Source organism: Vicugna pacos, chromosome 10 (assembly GCF_048564905.1).
Source record: "Vicugna pacos chromosome 10, VicPac4, whole genome shotgun sequence".
Taxonomy (NCBI): Eukaryota; Metazoa; Chordata; class Mammalia; order Artiodactyla; family Camelidae; genus Vicugna; species Vicugna pacos.
Genome location: NC_132996.1, coordinates 40,357,444 through 40,380,743, shown reverse-complemented (window position 1 = coordinate 40,380,743; position 23,300 = coordinate 40,357,444). Strand labels below are relative to the sequence as shown.

Here is a 23,300-nt window from a genome sequence, read left to right as displayed (position 1 = left end):
CAAATCACAAGCAAAATCTTATTCCTAAATCGTAAAGACACTGGCACAAATAATCCTAAATAGAGCATCAGCTCACATAGAGGCTCTGGAATGCCTTATTACTGTTTTCTTTCACATGTATCTTTTAATGAGACCAACACTAAAGGGGATCTGAATTCCAGAGCCTACTGACACTGACTGAGGGAAATGAGGCAGCACCACAGAGCAGAATGAGAATTGCACCAAGGAAAAGGGAACCCAAGTTACATTTCTGGCTCTGCCAAAAATCTGGGGAAAGTTATTTCTTCCCTTTAGGCTATGAATCCTCAGTTGCTAAATTAAAGGTTTCAATAAGTGGTTTCTAGGGTCCTCATGAACCTCTAACTCCAAGTTAGTTCTAACATATGCTTCACGGCAGGACAAAGCAAATAAAACAAAGACATTAACCACAGGCAATTTCAAGACATTATAAACATCTTTCTCCCATATATTCAAGGCAGAAAATTGTTGACAGTAATGCAAAAATTAAAAAAACAAATTTTACACCTGGTAAAAAGAAAGGTGTATAAAGATACCATGAAGACTTGACAAATGCTTACATGGGCGATGTAACCAAGAATCTGCTTTTACTATGGGAAAAACAAATTATAAAGAAAAGACTCACTCACAAGACATGATGTACAAAATGTTCTGAAGTCCAGAGAGCCGGTCTCTGCGAGAGTGATGATATTCTGAAAGACATCAAGTGTGAACTTAATGCTTGCGTTTTACTGGGGAATGGATGATGCCTGGTTATATACCATTCTCACAGCTCTCTCCAAACTGAGGTAGCTAGAAAAGCAATTTGGAAGGCTTGCCACCTTATAATTCTGTGCTTGAAATATGTGACTTTTCAAGGTTGCATTTTCAACCATAGCCAATAAATTAGAATGTACAGAAACTACACCCCTACTTCTCGCCATGAATGGTAACAATCTCCCAGTCCTAATCTGCTAGAGAAAAATAAATACACACATATACACTCATAAAGAGGAAACAAAAAACACCTGTATACATCAGAACTAACGGTTATAAGCACCAAAGGCACAGCCTTTCAGTAACATTAGCTTTAAGTAACAAAGAAGACAACAGAGCCTCCCCAAATTCTAAATGTTCACGAGCAATGGAAGACACACCATATCATCTGACATCTTCCTCACATCCAAGGAAAAGAAGGGGCATCTCCTTAGCCAGTAAGGAGAAGGACTCCCCTTAGCCCCTGCCTAGATACCCTCCATGTGTTTGATGGGGGAATTTAAGCTAAAAGATCATTATATAAGTATTATTACAAAGAAGTAGGAGCTTATATCTACTGATGGAAATTGTATCTGAAAAAGCCTTGGTAGGATATTAATGTAATAGAAAATAAAAATATTTTTTAAACTTTCATATAAATAAGCATGACAGAGGAGAAATCTCATTTGCTGATTTAATCAACATTCATGTCACATCTATTAGGTGCCAGGCACTGGAGATGCAGCCCTGGCAAAAACCAACATGGCTGTGACCTTCCGTAGTTTACATGCCCTCCTATTTTAAAAAAAAGTCAGTAATATTACAAAAAAAACTCACCATTTTCTTTTCTTCTTCAGAAGCCTTAGTGAAGCCTGGATCAGTGGCCCAAGTCTTGTAGAAAAAGTAGAGGAAAGCTGTTATGCTGAAAATGAAAACAAAATAGACAGGGGTGCCTCCTAGATGTTAAAGCCAAGTTAAGGAACATATCAGACTTCCAGGAAAAATAGCATAATTATGATGTAAGCAAATTTTATCACTGGTGCCTAAGAATCTCTTTCTCTACATTCTAGCCTCACCTTCCCTTATGTACACACATCCCTACCCTCAAAGCTGGCCCTATCCTATGTTCTAATCCTATAGGAATTGGCTCATAGTTGGCTAATAATTAATCTCTTCGCATTAGTTGAAACTCATAAAATGTTGATAGGAATAGTTGCAATATATGAAGAACCTCCTAAAAACTGAAAAACCTTCCAGATCCAAATAAGTTAATTTCTAACGGTGTAACTGTGGCTTTCCTGTGAGTATCTAAAACAATATTTTCCGATCATTTCACCAAAATCATTAAAAAAAACCCCAAACCATTTAATTCAGAGATTCCAACTAAAAATATTTCCCTATATATTAGATAAACGCTTGCAAAACTTTCCTACTGTAAAGTTTATAGTAACTTAATCCTTGTAATTGTATTAGGCTGAGTTAATCTAGAAACAAAAGAAAATGCTCTCCTTGCAAAGTGATTACAGATCAAATATTATCTGGAAAGGCAGATATTACGGACAAATTAAGATAAAATGATTCAAGGGTAAACATTACCCACTTTGAAGGGTTTTTGAAGTGGTACAAATTCTTTGTATAGGAAGTAAAATTTTGTTCCAGGGGAAGATATATGGATGTACAATAGACCAATACACCACGAGTAAACAGTTCTCCTTGCCCAGTTTAAGTCATTATTGACACAGTAACTGTATCTGCCTTCCAAGGTGTTGCTAAGATGTCTTGTGCCAAACTTCAGAGTGGAAAAGGTGGCCATAAAATACACTCTAAACCCTTGCTATTCAAAGTGTGGTCCATGGACCCATGCACATTATAGTTTGAAAAGCACTCCTCTAATCCACAAAAACTAGCACAATCACATCTGGTTCAGGGAGGCAGGAACAAATCTTGTTGGTTTAGCTTATCAGTTTATCTGCAGGTGGACCTGCAGGGGTGTAAGAAAGAGATAGGCTCTGAAAAAGTTATGTGAAATTGAAATTTTAATTACCATAAAATTCTGATCAACACACATGACACAGTGTCAAAAATATATTCAGTTGAATCATATGATAATCTCACATTGAGTGGACTGAATTTGGGGCTCCTGTTCTGAATAATCTTCAAAACAAATCCCACGAGAATCCATGGACTCTCACCTTCCAAGTAAGCTGCATTGTACTACATTCCTTCACAGAAAATCCAGACATTCATTGCTTCCATGCCCTTGCTTTGTGTGGTTCATTGCCCTTAAGTGCTCCTGACTTCACCTCATTTACTCCTAAAACCACACTTTCAGGATGTCCAAGTCCTAACTGCCTTCAAGGCCTGACTTATACCCTCCCTCCCCTTTAGGGCTTTCCTGATTCCCTACGGAAAAGGATTCTCTCCCTTCCCTGCACCTAAGAATGGTTATTCTACGGCACTTAGCCTGGTTACAGTTATTGTGGACACTTCAGCCTCCCCTGTTAGCTTGTGACCCTTCTGAAGTTAAAAAATTTCTTGACATGGATCTAAAATCTGCCTTTTGGTAACTTGGACTAACTGGTTTTCCTTCTTTAGCTCCTTTTTCTACACTGTAGGTGTACATTATAGCTGTCTTATAGATATACCCTACAGAAACTGATTCCTCTTCTGTCCAATAAATTTTGAGTGCTCATTCTGTACAATGCACTGGCTTCCAAATGACAGGCTTCCAAACGCTAGAAATCAGAAGGCAGAGCTCACACCTCCATGGTAAGCAGCAGCATCATTCCTCATACAACACGGTTTTCTGGGTACGTTTCTCTGTTCCTGCTCACATTTGCCATTGTCTCTTTTAAAAGAACAGAATTTGAAACACAGCAATTTTTTTTTTTGCTTGGACACTCAAATTCTCCTTATCTATCAGTGGACACATTAGCTTCCTTGAAAGTTGCAGCACTACCCACACTGAACTTGTAGTCAAAGCCCCCCGGCTCTTCTTCACTTGACCCAAAGCTATGTCATTCTCACCACAGTGTGTGTTTCTACACCCTGATTCTCTGAAACCCAGTATGTAAGACTTCACATGTATGCATCCTTCTTAAACTTAACCCAGTTATAGCTGGAATCAAAAATGTAATATTCAGTGGTTCACCATCTCTTTCCTGAATCTTAATCTTACTTCCAAACTCATCAGTAAGGTCCTGTCTCTCTCAAACCCACCTCATAAAAACCAAACACATTATTGCTGAACATACAAAAAGAAACTGAAGAGCTAAACTAGAGCTGCTCGTAAAATTAATTCCAACATGTAGCCTTCCCCACAGATTTTATTCATATGAGTAATTAGTAACAATAATAAAACAATAGGAATTATTTACAGAATGCCAATTATGCAATGGGGACTATGGTCAGCACTTCACAGACATCACAGCATAGTAATCCTTGCAGCCATCCTGTGAACTTGCTGTTAACCCCAATTTACAGAAAAACTGAGACTCAGTGAAGTTTTTTGCCCAGTGGTATATAACTTGTAAGAAAAGAAGCCAAAGCTCCCATTCATTCTGTCTGATTCCAAAGACCATACTCTAGGGACACAGTGCCCCAGACCCTCTTCCCATGATGGGCAAGGTGGCTGTGGGAATGGAAGCCTCATGCAACCCAGACCTGGCAGCATGGGACAAGATTAATACACATGCTCAGGATGGGTCATTCCAGGGCAGGACCTCAGTGCACACCCACAGCAGTTCAAACAGAATTTAACATTCAGCTTGAAAAACACTGATCTGATGGTGCCACCTACTGACCAACATGCTCTCACCAGCAGAAGACTCATGTGAGTACTTGGATCACATGGCTTTATGCTGTTTCATAAGAGTAAAATACCCCTCCTGTCGACTCCAACATCTGAAGATGCTGTCTAGCTGTGGAAATCAAATCAGCTCTTCTGATGTAATGGCATCTTCACAAATAGTGAACAGCAGTAACATCAACTGAATACTAACTTGAATATTAACTGAATATCTCTGTAATTGAAGTTTTGCAACTACAGTGGAGCTACATTTTTGTTAATACTGATGCTGCGGGGGGGGTGGGAAGGGATAGACTGGGATTTCAAAATTGTAGAATAGATAAACAAGATTACACTGTATATAGCACAAGGAAATATACACAAAATGTTATGATAAATCACAGAGAAAAAAATGTGACAATAAGTGTGTATATGTCCATGAGTGACTGAAAAATTGTGCTGAACACTGGAATTTGACACAACATTGTAAAATGATTATAAATCAATAAAAAATGTTAAAAAAATAAAATAAAATAATACTGATGCTGAAAATCTGAAATAATTCAATGCAAAAACTACCTCATTTTGTGCAAATTCAGAAATAATGTGAGTTGCCCAAATATTAAAAATTCATCAAGAAATACAATTTTAAAACCATACTTACTCCATTGCACATGAGTTGGCAAATAAAAATATCACCTAGCCCTCTATCATGTTGATTACCCTAGCATTTACCAACCTCGGCATTTCTACAAGTGATCAAGTATTTTTGTATCACATAATGATATCATCCCAGCCTTTAATAAGTGGTGGTAGCAAGGCTAGTGCTTAAAAAGCTGCCCTCAAGTCAATAATAACAAGACAAAGGTTAAATGTAATCAAAATCTTTTGAAAAAAGTCAGGGGACCTCCATGTCAAGTTATGCCATTCATTTAGACATTTAGACTAGAGGAATCTAAAAAATATTAGAGATAATGCTCAGAATTAAAAAGCATCATCAAAGTAAAAGCATGCTATCGTGACAGTAGATGTATGTATGCACTCTGAGAACCACATGCCTCTCTCCCTTTACATTTATTCCTATGAAAAAATATGCTTGAATTGAGTGTATGCATCTCTCTCCTAAACAGTATTCTTTATTTTCAAATGTGTCATATCAGAAAGAGAAATAACACAGAATTAAAGGAATATGCTTTAAGGTACATATCTACCACGTCCCTTCTTCTCCTACCTGTAAGGAAAGCAAGGCTCTAATAGCTTCCTAGGGTCCCTGGAAGGGGAGAAAGGAGCCCTGAAAGAGGCAGGAATCTCGAAAATTGGAGAAAATTCCTCCTTCCTAAAGGGAGCTACAAATAGCTATAAACCAAGAAGTAACCCCTATCCTCACTTCTAGGTGACTGGGCTTGGCCAATCCTAAAAATACAAAACACTCCTAAGCTAGACTTGGCCTGGGGACCCTCCTTCTCAGGAATAAGCCAATTCCTTACATTTTTTTTTTAAAACCATGGGCTGCCATCCATTAATTAATAGGTCATGAAAGAATTAAGTGGGCTATGACCAGCATTTTTAAAAAAGGAAACAGAATAGGATAAAGTAACAAAATGTCAGAGTAAAGCACACATTAGGATTATTATTTTCTGAAACTTGTTTCACATATGTTTTGGGTGGCAATGCAGATCTATTTTTACTGTGCATTGACAATCACTGCCTTGGATAACAACACTGCACTGACCGTTGCTAAGGAGGACACATTTCCTCCAATATTCCTCCCTCACAGGTCATCTTACCCAGAAGATTCATGAACCAACTATAACTGCTGACCAAGTTAAAAGAACCGTCTGACCTTAAAAAGAAAATCAAGGCACTACAACAAATTTCTATGTATCTAAGTAAAACAACTAATTATATTTTTCTTTCCTATGAGTGATAAATACTAGACACCTGCTGTTTCCATAGTGTACTCTGAGATCATTTTCAGAATTGAGTAGATTCTCAACATTAAACATCTTTAACCAGAATCATTAAATGAATATAAATTTGACTTACATTCCCTGGATTTCTTCTAATATCTAAATTTCTAACAATGGCATTATTAATTTTTAAAAGCAAAGGGAGATATGCATTTAAATTTAAGCTTGAAGGATATCAGGAAAGAATAAGATAAGCCAAGTCACAAATATCCAAAAAATGGAACTTAGCAGAAAGACTGTCGGTAAGTACACAAGACTCTTATAGGTGACCAAGAACCTAAAAGAAAAAAGGAGAAACATAGGTATTAGTGAAAACAAGTATGAATCACATTAATTTTAGTTCTAAATCCCCTTAAATAATAATAGTAATAATAATGATGCCCTCACATAACAGCATTCACTTACTGAGTGCTACGTGCCACTTTCCATGCGGTAACAGAGTGAACACCATCATCACCCCACTTTCCTTGTGAGAAAACCGAAGCACCACGACTCTCAAGTGAATGCTCTAGCTCTTTTTCTGAAGCTCCAATGGTGTCATAGTGAATATTCTAGTTCTTATAACTAACTCATACATTATTTCATTCCCAACAACTGTATATTTTCAATGAATCTTTTATTTATATTGAAACATCATACTTGTATTTCTTTTTGGGGAGCATATCGTATTTTCAAATACTCCAAAATGCAAAAGTTTAAAGACTTAGGAGATTCACCTTCACTTTTAACAAGCTTTGTTCTAGAGGCCAGAAGGATATTTTTGAAATACACTGATGCACACAACCTTGAGCACTTTCACCCCGTAATCAGCTGGAGAAGCAGACACTCAATATAAAAAGATACGTAAAGCCTAACGGTGACACAGTCATCAAACACCACCCATCTCACCTGGGTCACAAGCAACTTGGAAGCCCACATATAACTTACTCAAATGTTTAACGCCATAGTTTAAAAAGAAAAAAAAAATCTGCCTTTCACATTAAATACTCAATATAGCAAATCTATGCATGAATATAGTTTGCCTGGATCTATTTTAAAATTTATACCAGAAAAAAACAATGGTTGATGATGGATATGACAGGGTTTTTAAAAAGCTATCAAGACCATAAGCACAATTATGGTGAAATAGTATTTGAGAAAAACTAAAGACCCCGAACCTCAGGCACCCAATATGCCACCAGGATAGGCCACAGGAGCCCACGTGACCTCCATAGCATGGCCTGTCTGAGATTGTGCAGCAAAATGTGTTTGACCTAATTAAGTGGTGCAGTGAACTACCTGGTTGGTAAGAGCCTGCTACTATGGCCTGTCTACCTCTGATGGGTGTCACATAGCAGCCTGGATCGATAAGCAACCTCCTGTGGAGCCTAATAACAGTGGAAGTTTACAGCTGCTCACCTTTGTGAAACTGGGACTCTACAAAGTGGGAGAGAGGAAAGCAGTATGGATAAAGCTACCATATGAATCTGTCTCTCATTTGAATTGTGCCTGTATGCTAAGCCTTGTGCAACTCACAAACCAAAGTTTCCATGTAAGTTTGTAATAACGTGGGTTTCTATTAAACAAACAAAATTTCAAATGCCCCTATCTTAGGTGAGTAGATATTGCTAGTCTTTGCTTTCTCCCTGCAAGAAAAAGAAAAAGTGATGATTGTAATTTGGCTTCTAATTTATTTGAAGAACAAGTCAATTCAGTTAGTGGAAAACAAATGAATATCTCTAAGTTTTCTGAATAGGAGGCAATTTTAGGCATTTTGCTATTTTTCAGAAATTTGAGCTTTTATTTAACATTTTAATTCTAATTCACTTCCAGTCTTCTGTCCTGTTCTTGAGTGACCAAGGAGTAAAATTCCTCTAATGCTTTGTCTTCTGTTATGACAAAAGCAGCTCATGCTTCTACAAAACGCTGGTAAGCAAAAGAAGGACTAGGAATACTATAATTGACCCTGAAGTGAGCAACACTCCATTTCCTTTTAGTCTTTTCTAGGCATCATTGTCGTTGCATTCTCTTTCACTCAGTGACTGAAAATGTTCAACAGGAGAGACAAGTGTCCTGCTCGTTTGGGCCTCACACTGTAGGAAACGGTGACTAAGCGTCATGAAGAAAACACAATGGAGTGACCCGGAAGAGCCAGTCAGGGACATTGGAACTGAGGCCTGAGTGACATCTCCCGCTGGGCAACAATGTGGTATCAGAACACTTCACACAGGCACAAGTGAGAACCAGGGCTCTGGGTGGGCATGAGCTTGATGTGTTCTAGAAAGAGAAAGAAGCTCAAGGGCAGTGAAGGGAAGAGATGTCAGAAGGGAGGGAATGAATCACATAATACCTCACAGGCAAGGAGTGTGGGTTGCATTCTGAGAACAGGGAAAAGTCACTGGAGGGCTTGACGTAGGGAGAAAAGACAGAAACTGGTTTGCTTTTTGAAAAGACCACACTGATTGCTAGGTGAGGATGACCTGTAGGGGGACAAGAGCTGGAGTCAGGAGACCAGTTAGGAGGTTGGTCTGGCTGAACAGACGGAGATCACAGACCAACTGAGGTGGAGCAGGAAGGCCTTGGTAATGCGCTGGGTGTGGGAGGTAAGGAGAAGGGTAGAAGAGAGGAGGACAGCAATCCGAGGGTGACACCCATTATTCCCGTGAGGAACTGGATGCCACTCTTCTGGGAAAGGGAGGCATGAAGAAGAGATTGGGGTGTGATGCGATTATTGAGCACTGTGTGTCAGCCAGGGGTCTACCACGGTATACATATAAATCATGAAGCAGGCACTGTCACAATTATCATCCTCATTTTATGAAGATGAAGAAACTGAGGCACAGAGAGGTAAAGCAACTTGTTCAAGGTCGGACGGCTGTGTGGTAAAGCTTGACTTGACCCCAGGCACTCTAACTCTTAACCAGTGACTATATATAATCTTGCATGAATATTGTCCAAAAACTAGAACCATACCATAGTTACTATTTTATAACTTCTTATGATTTAATTAAGTTGTTTCAACTAAAAAACACTAAGAGTAAAAATAACTAGCTCAAAATGAATTTAGGTTTAGAAAAGGAAACAACAGAATCTCTGAAAAATGAGCAAAAATACTTCAAGATGTCAAATAGTTACAAAAATCTCCCCATTGTTCACCAAAACTAACAATTTAAAAGGTGAGCTAGGTAGGATATTTATTTTCCACCAACTGTCAATTCATTTGAATTACTGGATTACCCAATTTGCTTCTAGTCAAATCATATGCCACCAAAGCCCTTCCCTCTCACCCTGAGGATATTTCTATGTGATAAGTAGCATTCATAGTTTAATAAAAATATCTGATTCCAGCTAACTAATAATAGAAATAAGCACTCAAATTGGAAATGCGATAATCAGCCTTACAAAGACTAATATACACACCTTGGAAACAAAGATGTCAGAAAAAACAATGTTACTAGAAGAGATCCTTTCAAAAGCCAAGAATCTGAATTGAAGTCCAGTATGTACCCAACGGCCCACATGGTAGTCACAGAAAGCATCAGCAGCAGGAAGAGCTGTTAAGAGATTCAGAATTTTGAAGGATTAACTTTACGGATTTTTATCTCCTGAGACTCTAATAATAGTTCAATAGAAGAGCTACTACCTAAATATATTATACAATAACAATTAATACAACAGCAGAATACAGTTTTTTTTTCGAAATTGCTGATTGACAAATTTGAAGTGTGAGAAATTCCAAATCCTGCAAACAATCTTCTAAAAGCCTTACATTTCATAAAATGTGGTTTAAACATGTTTTGTTTTGCTTCCTTCCACTCCAAGAAATGGCAATCTTTTAAGAAAAGTGTTCATGATAGCTGAGATTTAAAAAAAAATAATTTCTTTCAAACAGCATTATATGTAAGAAAGCATAAAGCAAGACAAAAAGACCACACAAAAATCAAAGCACCCAAGACTCAAAGGAGAGAATACAAGAGTTCCAACCTGGGTACCAGATGGGGCCATCCCCTAATAAAGAAGGTTAGAAGGAACAACTGTGCAGAAAAGATGAGTTTCATTTAGGGCATCTGGAATTTTAGATGCCTACTGACTAGGAAACAGCCAGGAGTCAGAAAAGCAGACCAACCATGCAGAAGAAAACTTGGTATTCATTAGTGTACAGGTGGGAAAGTTATGAATGAACAACGTCCCGAGGAGTGTGTACAGGTAGAAAGGGACAGAATTTTGGCCAGCAGAAACTTTTAAGGGGAACAAGCTACACCCAAAAAGGTAAGTAAGAAAGAGTGATCAGTGCGAGCAGAAAGGCAATATGAGGGCAGAAGAAAGGTTCTAGTAAAGCCAGGGAAGAGAATTTCAAGAAGGGAGTGGTTCTCGCTGTTAAATGTCACATGGAGGCCAAAGACTGAGACACATCCTCAGGATGCTAATAATTCAGGTTTATTCTAGCAAAAATAAAAGAATGAAACACCCACAGACCATCAGTGGGGCTATCTGCATTGAAGCCAGGCGCCACACCTACACACACCTACACAATGCAGTCCCTTAACTGCAATACACATGACCCTGGAAGCAAGCAGGGCTCTTGCAACAGCAAAGGAGGAAAATATATTTGCCCTATCTTCTTCAATTTTTGCTTTTCAAAGCCCTATTCTGAAGATGGATAATTTCCCATGATATCAAACCTTTAGTATGCCTCTAATTCTAATTTGCATAACAAAATGCACAAGTTTAGATTTTTTTCAAAAGGTAAACTTAGAATCTATAAGCAACATAATCTCAGAACACAAATAAGAATTAAAGGTGGATCTCAAAATTTTAATCCCAGATATAACATTCAAAGATAAGCCACACAGTGTACTCATTCAACAAATATTCTAGCGCATACCCTATACTAGGCACTGCTCTAGGCACTTGGAACACAATGAACTTACAATCTTTATTTCATGGAGCTTAAATTCCAGCAGGGGAAGACAGACAAATGTACTAAGTGAATTTTATGGTATATAAAAAGCTGGATCACGCAGGGCCTTGTAAACTATTGTAAGGATTTTGGCTTTCATTCTGGGAGAAAGGGGGAGACATCACAGGACTCTGAGCAGATGAATGATAGCATGTGACTTACATTTTAAGATTCATCTGGCTGCTCTGTTGAGAAGACATCAGAGGGGAGTAGGGGCTGGGAGATGTCAGATAGCTGCAGAAATCCGCATGAAAAAATAATGGTGACTGGACCAAAGTGCCATGGTGAAGTAGTGAGGAGTGTCAGATTCTGGACATACGCCGAGGGCAGAACTAGCCATTATGTTTTTCTGATGGACTGGATACGTGGTATGACAGAGAAAAGGCAAAGATGACTGGGGAGTGGGATGTGCTACCTACTGAGATGGGAAAAGCTGTACACAGAATAGATGGAGACAAGGGAGAGATCAGGAGCTCAGTTTTGGATTTGTTATGCTGACAATGTCTAATGGACAGTGAACTGGATAGATCAAGTAGATAACTGAATATACAAGTCTGGAAAGGAATGAACTACAGATAACTTTGAGAGCTGTCAACATATAGATGGCTTTTAAAGCCATGGAAGCACATGAAATCACCAAGGGAATGACTACATTGAAGAGAAGTCCAAGGACAAAACCCTGGGGCACACTACCAATAAGGGGTGGGGGGGGAAGCAGGGGAGTTGGCAAAGAAGGCTGAGGAGTAACTTCTCTCTCTCTCTCCCTCTGCATACCTAACTGCAAAACAGGTGTAGTATTCATGATGACCCTCTGCATAGAAATCTCATGCCTGTTAATTTAGAATCATTCAGGTAGGGGATTGTATAGCTTAGCAGTACAGTGCATGCCATGCTTAGCATGCACGAGGTCCTGGGCTCAATACTCAGCACCTCCATTAAAAAAAGAAAAGAATCATTCTGAAAGTATAACTACTAATTATTATCAGATAAGATGATGCAATATATCATGCAATTAATTCAATACCCCATTTTACAATTTGAATTATACTCCCTGTTATGACTTAGATTGTGTTGGGCATTCATGAGAGTAAGTTGAACATCCTGACTTTTTCTATCACTCCGTTCACTTTTAACTTTAGAAGAACACCACCCAGAAGAACTGCCAAATTAAAAAAAGAATAAAATTGGGTTTCATCTCTCGGAATTCAAATGTTTTTTATTTAATGAAGTAACACCATATGCTTGAAGTTTGCAATACTGTGATTTTCAAAAGTCTAGTTCCTCACAATTCTAACAAAACGTTTTGAATGTTACTATCTTCCCTTTGAAAAAAATTTTAATAGGAAAAAGTTCTTTAAGAAAAGTTCCTATTAAATTTCTGTGCAACAAGGTATTTTTCCTTTTGCTTCTCTAAGAATCTAAATCATCTGTGTTTCAGTTCACTCATTAACTACATGTGGAAGTATGCCATGATATTCACAAGGTAACATGTGGCTTTAGAGCCATCTAGCTAAGGACCAACAATAAATTGCCAATGAAAGTGCCAAATTTCCAACTTTGGGTTATGGGATATATGGAAAAGATTTTATCAGGAGATACAATGCAGCACTAGGCCAACTCTCTGGTGCCTTAAAAAACAAAGACAAATGAACAAAACAGTTCTCACAGCCCACAGAATAGGCCCTGTAAGAAAGTACCTCGCATTTCTGCAGCCACCTCCAAAGTCTGAAGTTTTTGTTGGCTCGCATTTTGGCCTCTGTTTTTAGCATGTGAATAATGAGCCGATTTTTGTTTTGCAGAGCCATATCAAGGGGTGTTTCTCCCTAAAAAAAAAAAAAAAAAAAGAGCAATGTTGTGTCAATTTCTGGTGTACAGCATAAGGCTTCAGTCATACATGAACATACATATATTAGTTTTCATATTCTTCGATTATATTTTTGATATAGCACAGGTGATAAACATTTTATTTAAAAAATCACCAGAATCATAGGTTCAATGTATGTATTCCAAGGGCAGCAAACTATTATTGTTTACACCTATCTTGTGGTAACTGAAAACGTATGTATAGCTTATCTTTATGTTAATGTACCAGTCTTCTAACCGTAGATACAATAAACTAAGGGAGATAAAAACCTGGTCATACCTTAACATTTTGGATATCCAGGCTAGAACCAGCTTCTAAGAGTTTATCAACAGCATTAACATTTCCTGCTGCAACTGCCCAGTGGAGTGGAGTGTTTTGGTGTATTTTATCAACGACGTTTAGAGAAGGATTAAACTTTAAAAGAAATCCAGTTGGTTCTGGCCTGTCTCAAAACAATAAAATATCAAGGGGTATTAGAAAAATGAATGATTTGAAGGGTAAATGAAAACAATGACCCTGTCAATGAACCAGTTGGTAAGTATTCTGAAAGCTGAGGAACTTCCCTGTGCAGAGTTCTACTCTAGGTATTAACAGGAAAGGTGCAACCTCCTTGCTCCAAGAGATATCTATTAAATGACAGTCTGCTACATAATGTAATTTTAACATTAATACAGTAGAATAATTGCTTTTGTTTTTCAAACTTTTCCTTTCATGTTGTTCTACTGGTTTTTTTTAAACTATGAATTTAACTTTGGCCTACATTAAATGCTAAGTTATTTATCTAATTAAAAAATTAAATGTATAACATTATATTTGTAAAGATAAACCAAAAGCTAAGTTCACATTCTCTTTCCAGCCAATTATTACATACAGTGGTATAAATACTGCCCTAAAATATTTGTTTATCATTGAAAGTTATGGACTTAAAAGCAGAATTCAATAAAATATTTTTACTTCATCTTTAATACCTTCTCTTCTTTCATGACTACTCAAGAGATTCCTTTAATAAAATGATATACTACTTTACTTATTCTATCCAGATTTGTAAATGTTACACTTAACTTCAGAGTTATCACAAAAGATAACAAAATGCTTTTTGACAAAATTCTACCCCCAACCCCACCACTCCATGAACAAAAAGGAAATTGCATCAGAACTAACTCAGTTCCTAGGAAAGACGTCCTAAGTAAAAGCTGAATCAGAAATTAAGAAAACACTGGAAACGATACTGATAAAGAGCAAACTGTAGTGTGTATTTGAATAAAAGAATATCAGAAGCTGGGTAATATGGTGTTCATTAATCACATGTATGTGAAAAATAAATACACAGAAAAACTTAAATATGTAACTGATATGAACACATCAACAGACTATTTTCATAGATTAGTTACAATTAATATTTTCAGAGCAGTCAACAATGTTAGAGAATCTCAAAATTCACTGTTTTCTGGAAAGCATATTTCTCATCTAGATGTCAAATTATGGGAGCATTTAAACTTGTAGCCATTCTTGAAAAATGTAAACTAAGAACTGGAAATCATGTTAGTAAGTATATGCTATGGAATCTCTACCTGTTCTGCAAAAAAAATTTTTTTTTTTTTTTTTTTTTTTGCTGAGTAAAAGTAGATTTATTTAGAGAGCTGTACGGGGGAAGGAGGTGCTGGGTAAAGTAAAGGTAGATACACTCTCCAGAGACATAGTGTGGGCCATCTCAGAAGGCGTGTGCGAGAGAGCGAGAAGAGAGAGAGAGCGAGCGAGGAGAGAGAGAGAGAGAGAGAGTGAAGAGAGAGAGAGTGAGGAGAGGGAGAGGGAAAGAGAGGAGGGGAGAGAGAGAAGAGAGAAGAGAGGAGAGAGACCCAAAAAATTTTTTCTTATTAGCAGCTTTCAAACTTTTCCCCAAAGCTATCAGAAAAGAGAAAATTTATTTCAATGGTGCTTCTCTAACAACTCCATTAAAAGTCTATATCATAGTCACAAGATAGAAAACCTTATTTTCTTCTTCTTCAGAATGTTGTATCATTTCACATAGACAAAGATACTTAAATTGCTAGAATCAAGGGTCAGAATGAGGCAATTCAATTAAATTCACTTACCCAAGTACTTTGTGAGCTGATAACATGAGAGGTGTCTGCCCATTCAAATCTGTCATATTCACACTCTGTTCAAAAAGAAGAGTCAATCGGCCTAACTGTAAACACAGTTCAATTTCTCCTTCCTCTCTTAGTACAAGTATCATTTTAATGCATTTAACACCACCATTGTGTCTACAAGAAGGGTTCAAATATCATTTGAATAAAAGAAGTGTTCTGCTTCACATCCATAGGGTGAAAAACTGATTGATTCCTACAAAATACTTTTAAAGGGAAAATGTGAATATATGACTTTAAATGTATGTTGTGAATGGGAGAGCTAAGGAAGAGAGAACAATGTTGATAATCACCATCAAAAATAAGAGACAGTAGGCACAACATTGTAAAATGATTATAAATCAATAAAAAATGTTAAAAAAAAAGATCATGAGCAATGAAAATAAAAAAAATAAAATAAGAGACAGTAGGGACCTTAGAAGTCATCTAGTTTAGACTTTAGCTGACACACTAATTCACACTATCATCTTTTACACAAAGTCATCCAGTCTCTGCTTAAACACTTCCAGTAATAGTGAACTCTCTATCTTCTGTGGCAAACATGAAAAATTCTTTTCTATTTTCCAGAATATAGGGGGAAAAAAGGAAATCATATTTCCGTGAAGGTATGCTTTTAATAAAATAGAACATTTAACAAAATGGGCCCAGATTTGAGGTTTAAAATAATACATCAACCAAGCGGGAAAAAAAATCAATTACTGAATATTCTTATGGGCCTTGGAGGAAGGAGCCCAAAGAGAGGGAAAAAGGATGATGCCTCACACATCTTTCCAAAATGAGATCCAGGAGGTTATAATTATTCTACTCCAACTGGCTAAGTCTAAGAGAAAGTGCTTATTTAAAGAGAACACGATCATTCCAACAGCATTTGTGCAAACATGTTTCCATGCCTTTACAGGCGAGCCTACTGATACATAAACTACTTGCTACCAGAAAGCATATCCCTGGCAAGTATAGTGACAGTGAAACTCCCACTGCCAACAACCTATAATTTAACTTGTGTCATAAGTGGATGCCTCTTAAGGCAAGTCATTTTTCATGGAATTACTTTAGAGAACAATAAGAAGCGCACATTCAAATTGGTCTCCATTTGGACTCAAATAATGAAAGCCAATGACGGGTTAATTGAGTGATCTGACTTCCATTTCTAGATTCAACCAGAAGAAAAATACAGGCTTTGAAGTCACGTTTTTGAAAAACTCTGCAAATTGCTGGGATCATAATGAAAACTATTATAGGCTTACAAGTTTCAGAAACATCTATTACATGTTACTGAACTAAATGACCCATCCTTTTTGCTCCAATGAAGCTGGAAAAGCAGTATTCAATAGCTAGACCTACCGAGGCTAATATTTGAACATTTGGATATCTATAACTTCTACTTTAAAAATCAGGACAGACTACTAGTAATCATTCTGCAAATCCCTCCAGATTTACAATGGCTGGACTACAAGATACGTTTCAAAACACACCTGTCCTTTTGAGATGAGATATGCTATAATGGGCATGTGTTGAAATAATACCGCCAGGTGGATGCTGCTGAATCCCTCTCCATCGATAAGCGTGGGGTCCGCACCATACTGCAGTAATAATATGACCATAGGTAAATGTCCTTGTCTGTAAATAGAGGACAAAAATTATACTGCATTCTGTAGCATGCAAAAAAGAAAAAAAATTCAGGAAGAAATTAATATTCCTAAGACATGAAGGATCCTGATTAGATATAAAAAGTATTTCCTAACAGTACAGAGATTTTTAAAACACTAGAGATTCTCTAAATGTCTTAGATGTTCCAAACTTGGAACTATCTGGACAGTCCTTCTTGAGTGCAGGTAATAAACTTAATAACCTCCCTATCTACCTTAAACCTTACGTTGCTACCATGTGTAAATAATTTTATATAACTAACAGTAAAAACAGAAATTTAAAAACCACTTAGACTTCACTGTTCCTATTTTAAAAACAAAAAGTAAACATGAAGCAGATATACTGAAATACAAAATTCATAGGCTGCAGGTATACTGTGATAATCTTATTCTTAGGAGCTACATATTTTTATTTGAATACGGCTCATTTCTCTGTAAAGCACTGCACTCAGCAGCTTAATGGGAATGAGCTAACCCTAGATTCCTAAAAATTCTTGGTTATGGAGAAAAGATTCAATTCCTTGCCCCCAATGAACAATTATTTACTTTAGTTTCAGGTTCATGTCAGTAACACCCACCACAGAAAGTGGAGTTAAAATGAAAGATAAAGAGGAATACATGTATGTATACGTATGACTGAAACATTATGCCGTTCACCAGAAATTGACACAATATTGTAAACTGACTATGCTTCAATTAAAAAAATGGAAAAAATAAATAAATAAAATGATATAACCATTTTGGAAAAAGAAAGTTTTAAAGTATCAAGACAGGCACTTATTAACCTCAGCTTCAGACAGCCAGTACCTACCAGAGAAAAGAACTAAGTTCACAGTTCCCTGAACTATCACAGCTACCCATATGATCAAATAATAGAGATATTTATTTTTATCATAAAACATAATACACATATTTGAGTTTGAACATCATAGAGGAGCCCTAAATTAAACACAAAAACATCATCTCTGGAAACTCTGTGAAACTGTGATTTTTTTTTTTAAATGAAGGGAAAAAAGAGCGAGCCTTTCAAATGGTCTGTAAATGCAATTTACACTATGGACTACTAGCCATATGTAGCTATTTAAATTCAAATTAGTTAAAATTAAATAAAATTAAAACTTCAATTCCTTAATTGCATTAGCCATACTTCACATTTCACATGTGGGTAGTGGCTACCATATCAGACATCACAGAATAGAACATTACCATCGTCACAGAAAATTCTATTGGAAAGTGCCGGTCTGTAACATTCAGAAAATGAGTTTAAGTCACTTTTGATTTTGAACAGCAATTTCAGTGTTTAAAGAAACCTTTACCTGATGGCCCAGTGAAGAGGAGTTGAATTTAAATCTCCACCCAACTGATCTACCACAGCACCTTTTGAAATATAAAACCTGTTAAAAGCAAACATAAATAAGATTTAAAACTTTAAATTCATACTGAGAAAGAAACATCAGTTGTTCTTAATAATAGACATATTGGAAAACAGAAAATACAGTAATAACCACCCCCCCAAAAAAACACTCAGATTTCTACAGAAGTCCAAAAGATTCACACAATAGCATCAAACAAATCCCGGTGAAATACTCTTCAGCATGTAAGTAATCACTTCTGCTGTCATGAGCATTCCATTATAACTATACACCAAACATAATAACCACTCTCTGCACACGCTAACCACCTCAACACTCCTAAAATGGTTTATATTCAAAAGGCTCCTACCACAGATATTCTACATAACTTGCAAGAAGAAAGGTAAAATGATGTCACTTTTAACAGTTTAAAATTAGAATTACTATGTGGGAATGAATTCCAAAATTAAGTAGCAAAACATTAAGTCAAAATCCTTTCAGAAAAGTTAGACATTTTGAGAGTTTCAGTCTCCATTTGGGGGGCACAGATGGGATTACACTATATAAAGTGAATCTTTAAGGTAAAGAGACATTTTCTTCTGTGGTTTACAGGAATTAGTTTCATGAGTTCAAAGCTGTGCTTCATATATTGTATTACTTAAACAATACACCAGTTTATTTCCACAGAAAAGGAGTCTGCCTGTTAGTATTATGCTTCTAGTTTTCAAAAAATGTTTAATTTCATTGCCTGAAATTTATCTTTCTGAAGGGCCCTTGTGGCTTTATTTTTAATTTTCCTTTTGGGGCCCATGAGAGTCCTGGTCCAGGCGATCTCTAAGGTCCTTTTCAACACTATGATAACTAATTTGCATCGCACAAAGTTTCAAGTATTCATTTACAATAAAGGATTAGAGATGGTTCAACATTCAGACTTGCATTTGAAGAAAATAGACAAATGAAAGAGAGGTCAGAATTATAAATACACAAACAACACACATATATTCCATCTTACTTTACAAGATCCAGTCTGTTGTTAATAGCAGCCCAATGAAGAAGTGACACATTTTCTCTGTCCGGTTGCCTGACATCATATCCTGCTTCTACCAACTCTTTACATCGTTCAAAAATCCCGTATCTCAAGTAAGAGGGGAAAAAAAGGCATAATTGATATCATCAAAATAATTTCAAATATCAAAATTTCTTCCTTTAAATATATCTTTATCCAATCTTTCAGGCAACATAGAAACACAATAATTAACAAAGATATTCATAAAAAGGATGGATTGTAAAGTCAAACAATAAAAGTAAACCTGACTAATATGATAGTTTATACGTGGAATCTAAAAAAAGGACACAAGTGAACTACCTACTATTTATAACTTAGATGATTAATTTCTTGAATATGTATAAGCACATTTGACTGTCCTTTATGATTGGATTACTGCATTCTGTTGATTCTTATTTTGTGGTTGGCTTTATTCCCTTGATAACTATGAGTTTAAAAAGCTAAAGCTCTAAACTATTCTTAGAAACAATGAACAGTACATTATGTAAATTTTAAAACGGTTTTATCTCTCAAAAAAAAAAATAAATCCACTGGTTCTTGAGAAAAAAAAAAGTAAACTGGCTACCAACTGATCAGATTAATCCATTTAGAGCTGAACTTAATTTCTTAAATAAACTTTAACAATCACATTTGCCTGCCTTCGATAAATTTCATTTGACCCTCCACAATGCATCAGGAATGCATGGTGCTGATTTCCTGACTACAGTCTTATCCCTGAATCAAACAAAGCCTGTGCAATAACCTCACAAGAAGGAAGAGACTAAAAGCAAACTTGGAATGGGATAAATTCAACAATAAAATATAGACAGGTATAGGTACAGAAAAGGAAGGAATGATTAGCCCTTCCTGAAGGCTGGAACATGATATACAAGCTATGTTTTATAGGCTGAAGGGAAGGCATTTTAGGCAGAGGGAATAGCATGTACAAAAATCAGAGATGCAAAACTGCATGATGTTCACAGAAAAAGAAGCAATTTAACACCGCAGGAGCATGAAGCATAAGAAAGGGAATGGCAAGGGATGAGGTTAGAAGAGGTAGGCAAAGGCTGCATAGGCCTTCTCTGTCATACTATGCAATTTAGACTTTACAGTTCAAGGAGAAGCCGCTGAAAGTTTAAAGAGGAAAGCATTCACACTTTCAGTTCTAAGAAAGATCACATTAAGGGCAGTATGGAAGCTAATTAGAGGAGAGTGAGGCCAAGACTGAGAGACCAGTTTAGAGGCTCTTGCAACAAATACAGGTGAGAAGCAATTGGAGCCTAAAGTAAGAGAGGCAACAGGAATGGAAAAGGAGGGATAGACTTAAGAGGTTATTTAAGAGAGTTATTTAACTGACTATCAGAATGAAAAACAGAAGAGAAATATCTCTTTTTAATGCTATAATAATGGTTAAAACCATTCATTAGCACTAATTCTTCTCAACAGAAACTACTGAGTCCCATCAGACCATTTAGCATTTTCTTCAAAACTTACTTCTATTTAGCGGGACCTGAAAGTTTCAGTACACCCTCAAGTGTCAAAATCAAGCCAAGTGGCACAACTGTCTGTTTCCCACACTGTTAAATAATTGCTGCCTCACCAAAACACGTGTGCACATCTGTCTGTCTGTCTTTATGTCATTTTTTACAAGATAGAGATACCCATTTGACAATGCTAAGTGAAAATAATAAGAGAATGAATTGTTGATAATGATACCTATATTTATATTCTCCATTTTTTAAATGAAATACTCCCTTCACATGAGAAATATAAAAGGAGTATATACTAATTAGGATTTTGGTGGTTTAGAAAACACACAAACACCTATTCTAGCTAGCTCTCTTTTGCCCTTCCCAAATACTACCTAAATATCTTCCCATAACCACTTAAGAAGGTCCAAGATTGGAAGAATGTTTTAGGAAAGACATTTAACGAGTTTTTACTGAGATTTCCCGTGAATATAACCTAATATTTCATATTATCATAAAAGAGCTTTACTAGTAGCAGAGAAACACTTAAATGTTTCCATTCTAGTTAAAGCAAATAATCTATTTACCTTGAGAACACTCTCATCTTCATATAAATATAAAAATATAAACAATATCAAATTATATTCACCTAAAGTAGTGGTTCCCAGGGCCTCTAGATTTCATATAATTTAGTAATTAGAAAATTCAAATAGCTGTCAATTATTTTTTAACCAACATAACACATTAGTCTACAGTAAAGCCAAACAGGTTAACTAATCACCAAACATCTTTTCTTTTGACAGAAATTATATCAAATTAGTGCAGTAACATTAGTTTCTTTCATGCAGATTAGAAGCTCTGATGAGGTTTATATTTAATTATTAAGAAAATGGATTACTAATTAACATAGTCTGACAGACAAAATATTTCAAAATATGTTCAGTGGCAAGAGGTAGGGTAGATATTAATAATCAGTGAGATTCACGAGGGTGAAAACGCTGGAAATGACTTAATGCAAATAGCCACAAATGGAGATCTTAAGGGGGAAACTTTCAAAATACACTTCATTTTCAGCACACGCAGAACAATCCACTATCATTTCAAGTGGTCAGAAAACCTATTTCTATTTTAGTGACTTTCTTCTAGTGCACCCAGCACAACCGGTATAGGGAAAGTACTCCATAAATAAATGTTTAAAATACCCACAACACACGTGTGAGTTGATATTTTTGTATCCCACCTTCATATTTAGATTGTAGTGCATTTTAAAAGACTCAGATTTATGTTTCAAAGTCAGAGTCTAGTTTTAGTGTCATTTAAAGTCATTTATTCACTCAACAAACATTTATTGGGCACCAAATATAGCACAGGAACTGTGCAAAAGTACTGGGGTTACAAAGATGAAAAAGACATGCTTTTGCTAAGAAGCCACTCATGATCTAATGGGAGAGACTAATAGTAAACAACTAAGGTGCAGTGTGTTAAGTGCTCTGGTGTTGGTATGGCAAACATACTATCACTGGGGTATGAGGTAAGGAAGGTGTACATTGGAGTGCCAGAAACTATATACATGTTATTATAATTCAACAGAACCCTGAGATAAAACAAATCATTGGGAAGACTTACTGAGTAGCTTTCACAATGTCACAGTTACTAGAGTCCTCTATGAGAGGAAGAGCGTCTCTTGCTTTAGCAAGTTCTTGGTTTTCACGTGCACAGACTCCGTGTCGGCCAAATCCTGGAGGGTGGGGGCCATGGCTGTGATTCCTGCACTGAAGAGTAAGAGTAATTTGACAAGGCACAGTAAGAGAATTAATGTTACATTCAATTACATCAGGAAGCATTTGCTACTATCAACAATATCTATGTGATTAAATTTTTTTTTCAGTCCTAGAGGTATATTCCAGGGAAGGTTTTCATCTTAATTCTGTTCACTAGGATTAGATGCTTAATATTAGAAAATTCCAAATTATATATTTTTTCATAAATGAAGGAGACCCATAAAGGCACCAATGGATCTTGTTACTTGTAGTAGGTGGAGGGTCTTGGCTTTTGACAGTAGGAAGATTGCCAGATCTCTGTTTCAAAGAATTGTGGTGGACACACCCCAAGGATACCATCCCCCTCACCAGTGAATCAAGTTCTTGAATGTGTATAACTGGAGTCCCAGAAGAGGAGAAGGAAATATTTTTAAATATTTGACTAAGCAATGGCCAAAAGTCTTCCACATTCGGTGAAAATTATAAACCCACATCTCCGATAAGCTCAACAAACCCAAGCAGAATAAACCTCATACTTCACACTAAGGTATATCATAATCAAATCACT

General features: G+C 36.5%; 1 protein-coding gene across 1 annotated transcript in view; it reads right to left on the bottom strand.

Annotated features, from left to right (window-relative positions):
* The window catches only part of ZDHHC13 (zDHHC palmitoyltransferase 13), a 52,714-nt gene that overhangs the window by 18,187 nt on the left and 11,227 nt on the right, over positions 1 to 23,300 (bottom strand). The window contains exons 2-12 of the mRNA XM_072969656.1: positions 22,599 to 22,744; positions 19,471 to 19,593; positions 18,423 to 18,500; positions 16,933 to 17,077; positions 15,407 to 15,471; positions 13,593 to 13,755; positions 13,147 to 13,272; positions 9,910 to 10,043; positions 6,687 to 6,787; positions 1,591 to 1,715; positions 648 to 710 (exon numbers count right to left, since the gene is read on the bottom strand). Coding sequence (XP_072825757.1) covers positions 648 to 710; positions 1,591 to 1,715; positions 6,687 to 6,787; positions 9,910 to 10,043; positions 13,147 to 13,272; positions 13,593 to 13,755; positions 15,407 to 15,471; positions 16,933 to 17,077; positions 18,423 to 18,500; positions 19,471 to 19,593; positions 22,599 to 22,744 — 1,269 coding nt within the window. The remainder of the gene's footprint in view (positions 1 to 647; positions 711 to 1,590; positions 1,716 to 6,686; positions 6,788 to 9,909; positions 10,044 to 13,146; positions 13,273 to 13,592; positions 13,756 to 15,406; positions 15,472 to 16,932; positions 17,078 to 18,422; positions 18,501 to 19,470; positions 19,594 to 22,598; positions 22,745 to 23,300) is intronic.